The 6,961-nt window shown below is 41.3% G+C and overlaps 1 protein-coding gene across 1 annotated transcript in view; it reads right to left on the reverse strand.

Moving 5' to 3' along the window:
• PLCB1 (phospholipase C, beta 1 (phosphoinositide-specific)) overlaps positions 1-6,961 on the reverse strand; it is a gene marked incomplete at both ends in the record, with an annotated part of 53,203 nt that overhangs the window by 43,889 nt on the left and 2,353 nt on the right. The window contains one exon of the mRNA XM_008949454.1: positions 1,564-1,721. Within this exon, the coding sequence (XP_008947702.1) occupies positions 1,564-1,721 (158 nt within the window). The remainder of the gene's footprint in view (positions 1-1,563; positions 1,722-6,961) is intronic.

The raw sequence follows: 6,961 nt of genomic DNA on the forward strand, positions 1-6,961 counted from the left end.
TTAAGAATCAGATTAACTTTGTTTTAAATTCCTGCTCATGACTGAACGAGTTGAGAGCTATCTTCCTTAATTAAAGGGCTTCAGCAATCAAACTCTATGCCCATAAACATAATGGGCTTCATATAAACATAACTGGAAAGTCAATAAAAAAAGTGCAAGAAGGTTGTTTTATGTTTTCCTGTGATTAAGTCAATCAGTGAAGAGTTAGAGGAAACAAACTGAAAAAAAAAGGAGTGTTTTGATGGGAGTGAAATTTGATGTTTTGTCTGTGTGGCAGTATTGTTTGCTTTTCTTCCTAAAGGAAGGCATTAGAAAATGAAAAAAAATAACCCAAACAACTCATGCTTCAAGTGTGGAAATATGCTTCAAAGCTGTAGCCAGAAGTCACACATAACATGTGCAACATAACCAAAGTCACTAACATGAACGTCTTTCCACATCCTCCTGCACACAAGTCTAGAAATGTATTTCCATGGTGAATTATTGGCTCACATGAACAAGAATTATTTCTTCACACCTTGAAAATTATATCCTGACTACCAACCTTCATACAATAGGAAAACACCTCCATACTGCTCCTCTAACACCTTGGATCAAAATCGTCTTTAAGAATAACAAGAAGATAACAGTTCATTTCCAAGGGTATAGTATCTAACTTTTATGATAGAAAACACAAATGGAAGATGAAATTCAGTAATACAGATGACATGTTTAGGATTTGAATGACACAAATACCCCACCACAATCTCCAAAGACAGTAATTTTCTTTTTCATCCTCCAGTGCCTCAGGTCTGATCACAGGGATAAGGGTAACACTGCACACACTGGTACTCATTTTTTAAACTGAGAGTAAAGCGCCGAGTGTCTGGACCCTGTGGATGGGACCTGCCCATCTGGGCATGAGTAGCCAATTCTCTGCTCACAGGAACTTAAAGGCTTGCAAACTGTAGAGACTTGGGTGATAGCTGCTGTTTCCTGCCTCAGTTCATCACTTCTGTCTCCACTTACCAGGCAGAGAAGAGAAAGAGTAAACTGACACATTGCTTATTGCTGCTCTAATCCTTCTGGCCTCCATCTCAGCTCTCCTCCCTGCCACATGCTATGGAGCTCTAACACAAATCAGTCCTTCCTCACCCATCCTCCTGGCTCCAAAGGCACCTGCAGACCCGTTTTACACTATGGAAAACCTGTTGTGGTGGCAATACCTGGTCTTTCAGCCCTGGCTGTGGTCTACCCTGCTCCTCTCTCTGCGAGATGCGCTGCAGGAACATGCACAGGAGTATGGACCTGGGCACTGAGCCAGTCCCCAGATGGCACAGTCTATCACACCACATAATCCCTTTTGCTCTGACTTGCCATGACGACCCAGAACCTCTTCTTGTGCAAGGTCCAGGTTCTGCAGCCCTTCTCTTACAATGGTTCTGCACCTGCTCTGAAATCTCCTCTTAAAACACCTTTTAGCCCTCACATTTCTCCTCCCTTCCGTCTATGCGCTAACATCCTAACAACACACCCGCGATGCATTTGACAAGGAACTGCCCCGGCTGAAGCCGAGTCCTGTACCTTGAAGGAGATTTCTGTTGTCATGGTGAAGCCGTGGGTGATGACCGGCTCCTCCTCCGCCGTGCGGCCCTTCCAGCAGTCCAGCTCCACACAGCGGCAGCCCGACAGCAGCACCTGCCGGTACATCTCCACCGACGAGCTACCGGCCAGCTGGCCCGCTGCAGCACCACACAAAGAACAGGCAGGTCACTTCGGGGCCTCAGGAGGGAGCACAAGTAATCTGATAATCACTACAGTTTACAGCATCTCTCAGCCTCCACTAGAGTTTAATACAAGAGAAAAGCAACCTCCTGCACAGCCACCACTGACACCATCATTTGTGGTCTCTCATCAGTGTTTAATGCACCAACCACTGCACTGAGTTCATCTGTTAAATTTCCCGATATGATATCACATTATGTAGGGAGAAAGTTATTTAAACTACCAGCACTGGTTTCCAACAATTACAAAATATAAATCTAAATTAAAAAAGGAAAATTCAGCTTTTCCCAAACTCAAGAAGTATTTAAAAGAACCCCCCAAAACCCACAAGGAAATCCAGTTGTATTCAAGGAAGGATATCCAGCCAGGGTGTCTTCATCTGCTGCAACAGAATACAAAATTCTTGCAGCAGAGGTGAAGGTAATTGATGAATGGCTTAGTGCTTGGTTTAGATGTGAAGAAAATGGATGCAATTTCCTGCTTTCTAGCAGACTTCCTGAGAAGACCTTCCTGGATTACTGAAAGAGAATTCACTCCCTTTTTAAGGAGGCGGTGAGTTAATTTAAACCAAGGATTTTTCACTGGTCAGGGACATGTAAATACTTCATTGAGACTGGCATATGATACAATGCAGATTAATCTTCATTTTATTGCTTCTGTGGGTCTGTGTTTAGTTTTTCCACTAGGAATGACATGTCTTGTTTTGATTCACTAAACATCATTGTCTGCTTTCTACGTATTTTTACCTTCCACTAAAATCTGCAACAGCAAACCCTTTCTATTTGAAAATTCCTGTTTACCATTTGTGTCTGACACATGAGCTGGAACAACCATAAAAACTCTACAAGGTATTAACGTTACTGCTAATGAAATCTGTAAGATTTCTCAGCTCCTGCTGGAGCCAATGGGAACTACATGTTAGTAGCAGAAGAACGGGGACAGCTTTGGCAGGTTCTGAAAATCCAAAGGGCGTCAGCAAAGGGACGAGGTGTCTAATTTGGTTTTGGCTTAATTTTTTCCTGTGTTTCCCCTTTGATTCTGGCAGATTATCTTTATGCTGCCTAAAAAACTACATTCACTTAGAAATCTATTTTCACACTGTCTTTTCCCTCAAAGCATATTGAATTTGGATTAACAAACTCCACTATACTTCCTGAGAGACTACTGGCTGTTGTTACTGCTGAGTGGTTTGGACCACAAGATGCTTAACCTTCAAAAGTGCTTAAGTAAATCATGACATGCATCGCTTGCCATATGACACTTCTCCATGCTGTCTTATTAATAAGGCTCAGATGTTTTGGAAGGATTCCTGCTAAGGAGAAGAGGATATTCAATCTCCAAAACATTCAATTTTCAGCAAGACTCCCAGTCAGACTGTGAAAGGCTAGCAAATGTTTTAATAGTCTCAACAGCTTTTCTGAAATACGGAATATTAGGAATGTTCCCCCAAATATTTTTTTTTGGTGTATATTATTTATACATTTCTGTTGTGTGAGTCTTTATCTGCATCCATTCTAAACTACCCCTTTCACAGATGCATTCTGAAATATGCTAACACAGACACTAAAGGGAACACTTCCAGTATGATATTTTTAATATCCTGAGAACAGATAACTTTTTTAATACTGGAAATTGAAAGCATTATGTATTCCCTTCTGTAACATACAGCAGCTACAGTAACACTGTAATATTTGTATCCCATCACTCTGTACTGGATAAGGAGAAACAGATTTTGACAAAAACTCAACTTTTCTCAAAAATACGATAAGCCAAATCATACCTGACAAGACACTAGCCAAAATGAGCCTGTGCTAAGTGATATAAGCTGAGGATATGACCCATATTTCCCCATACAGAAGAGTTCCACACTTCCATAACTTCAAGCTGTCCATTTCTCAGGAATTGCATTAGTTGGGTTCATTCATCTCCGCTCGTCCAAGTGCAAGTTATTATTTGCAATAAAATTTTAAGAAACATATCCTGCTAAAATGGAGGGATATTTCAATCCAGGTACTTGGAGTCACCTGGCCCTTCACTATGGAACCAGAGGCTGCTTCTGCCCCCGTGCCCACCCATGGCACCACCCCTGAATGAAGAAATGCCTGGATACTCCCTCTGCTGTGCACAAACCTGAGTGGCTGAACCTTCTCTCTCAGAGAAGTCCTGGAGGAGCCATCAGTGCTCCCAATCTCAGGCTGTAGTTTGCAGAGTGCAAACTCAGAGCCCTGTGCTTCTGGGAGTCTGGCTCCTGACTCCAGCAGCAGCAGAAGGTGCTGGCAGCTAAGATCTTTTTAGACACAGTACATTTATCTGAATTTATTTTCCTCCCAAATTATTTTGCCAGGCACAGGACAATCGAATTAGACCCCACACTGTGCCATATTCTGCTACTGCTTGTCTTAAGTCAAAGTAAGGCTCTCACGCTGTGGCTGTTAGTTTTAACACCTCACGTTGAGCCAAAGCAGGATGCATGGTCAGATCTGCTCCAGCCAGCAGCAGGGATAAAGCTGCCAGCACTGATTCAGGCCCACCCAAGCAGAAGGTGCAATGCTTGTGTACCCCAGGAGGGCTGGGGCTGGCCAGCCTCTGAGTTTGCACTTGTGCTCAGCTGCCAGCAGCACCCGGGCAGCTCCCATACTGCAGCCAGCCCACGTGACAACCCTCATCTGAGCTGTGGGACCCACGTGGAAAAGGCTCACTGCATGTCCAGCTGAGTCTCTCCAACTGCAGTGAGGTTCTGGGACCTCCTTACAGGGCCTTTCCCCTGCTGCTGGCTCTCTGTATCTTTGTCTTGGAGATTTCAGCTGTTTGCAGATCTTCAAACGCTGCAGTTGGTGTCAGAGAGGTTACCCAATCCTCCACACAGCTTCATCCTCCTTGAAGATCTTATTTCAATATGCCTCAAATAACCTATCTCTTATTTCAATATGCTTCAGCTGGTTGGCCTGAAGAGGCAAATAAGAGGAGGCACAGAGGATCATGAAAACTCACTGAGCAGCAGTGAATAAAATATTACTTAAAGGAAACAAACAATGATCTTGACTCTTCTTCTCATTCTTGAGAACCCAGTTATCTCAGACTAAGCAGTATGTTTTTTCAAGCTTTATATTCACCTCTGCTGCTACTGGAGGTATGCTTCTTCTAGAAATTTTGGTGTTGGCTGATGATCTGTATTAGAATAATTAATTAAACAGGGAAGCAGATGCTGAGGGTGAATGAGATGATCCCACATTGGCTATGCACACTAAATTGATAGCTCTGGAACTTACTGCTGCTATTTATTTTTTCCTTTTAACCAAAGACAAAACATGTTTAAGGCTTGTGATTTTCATCTTTTGCATTTCACATATACAACAGAAAGTTGCACAGCCATCAAAGTGTGCAATGCTGATAATCATTTGTCTTTGACTTCGGGTGCTGCTGAGAGAAATGCTGCGAAGTCACTTCCCACTGTGACAACAGCAGTAACCTGAGGTAAGACTGTGAAGAAATCAGAAAAAAAGCAGAGTTGTACACTAAGGGTTCAAAGGAATAAATAAATATGATATTAGTGAGTAAAAAGATGAGAGACAGTAAAAAAGTTTCCAAAAGATGACATTTCTTTAAGCTGACCTAGGTTCACTATAAATCACTCCTTTCTTCATGGACTTTTACCTTTGTTCTTAAAAATTACATTTCCCTATGAAAAAGAAAGCAGTAACACTTCTAAATAAATAATCAGGACTTGATGTACTGCCAAGGGTTTCTACTAAAGGCTAGGAAAATGATCAGTGTAATTAAAAATAAATTCAGAGTGTGCACATGTTTCTTTTTATTTTATAATACTGTTTCTTTGTGCATGCTTTTCTGGGTTTAAAAAACTAACAAAGGGAGAGATAATTGATAGGGCATTAAGCACAGTAATCATAAAGTATTGCTAGACTGAACTGTTCTCTTATTGTCCTAATAATTATTACATGACTAGTTGCTATTTCACAGCTCCAGTGAGGGTAGAGGTGCTACTAAAGGTTCCCTTCCACAGCCACGAGCTTCTGAGCAGACCCTTCGAAATCCTCCTGGGCAAAAGAATAGCCTGGCACCATCGATTTTATTAATTTTACCAAGTCCTTGTTGGAAGAAAGAAAAAGGCAGCATGATTGCTGTATCCAGTCTAGCCTCAAAGCAAAACCTAAGGCTGTGAAGTTCTCGCAATATGCAGATAAAAATCAAATCATTAATCCTATTGTCAGCCAGCTGCCAGATATCCACCCAGTGTAATGAACCCACTAAAAGGGGAGGGCATGTGTTTTGTGCCTGTAAATGTGAAAATACACTGTCTGAAATGGAATTTGAAAGAGATTCAAACTTATTTTGTACCATCCCCTGTGTTTACAATGATTTACTCCCCCCAATTTACTCAGCCAGGATTATTATGTTAAATTAAGACTGAGGATCATACATTCAAATGCAGCTTTTGAAATTATTTAGAAATGCAGGCAAAGAAACCCATAGATGCAATCCAAGATGATTTTCAGATTTTCACGTGCAACTTAAAGTGAATTTGGCAAGTTTCAAGGTAAACTTTCTCCTAAAATTGTCATGTATGTTATGCCACTTGTGGTGCAGTTAAAATTAGAATAAGTTGTACTAATCGTGAATTCCCAACCTTAATTTTTTGTTCTTTAGCTTCTGTGCTTCTAGACCTTTAGAACATGACTCTGTCCTGACCAGCCCTGATAATCATCTGTGGCATGGTACTGGCTATAAATTCATGCTGGTATAGGGGAGAGCAGTATTTTATCTCTTCAGACCAACTTTAAACTGCACCATCTGTCCTCCCTGTGGGTCAAAGCTGTTGTATAAGTGTGGGAAGCATAACTGTTTTCTTCTAGAAAATCTGTCTAAAGCTGCAGCATTTGGTTTAAGTGGGTCCTAATCCTCACTGACAGAACCAAGTTCGTGCTGAAGGTAAGAGGCCTGCAAAATATCATAATTAAAAATTGCTTTTGCTTTGGACATGTCTGCACTCTTCCAAAGAGCATAAATTTCTGCATATTGGAATCATAACTTAAAAGTGGCCACACTGATTTTCATTTCTTTTAATTCAGAGAAACAAAATAGCTGTCAAGCCAAATAATTATATGACAAGTTTTATACCACAAAACACATTTTACAGCCAAGACATAAACGTCTGAAAAATGGTGTCTAATGGAAAGAG

The sequence above is a fragment of the Merops nubicus genome, unplaced genomic scaffold, assembly GCF_000691845.1.
Source record: "Merops nubicus isolate BGI_N331 unplaced genomic scaffold, ASM69184v1 scaffold10581, whole genome shotgun sequence".
Lineage (NCBI taxonomy): Eukaryota > Metazoa > Chordata > Aves > Coraciiformes > Meropidae > Merops > Merops nubicus.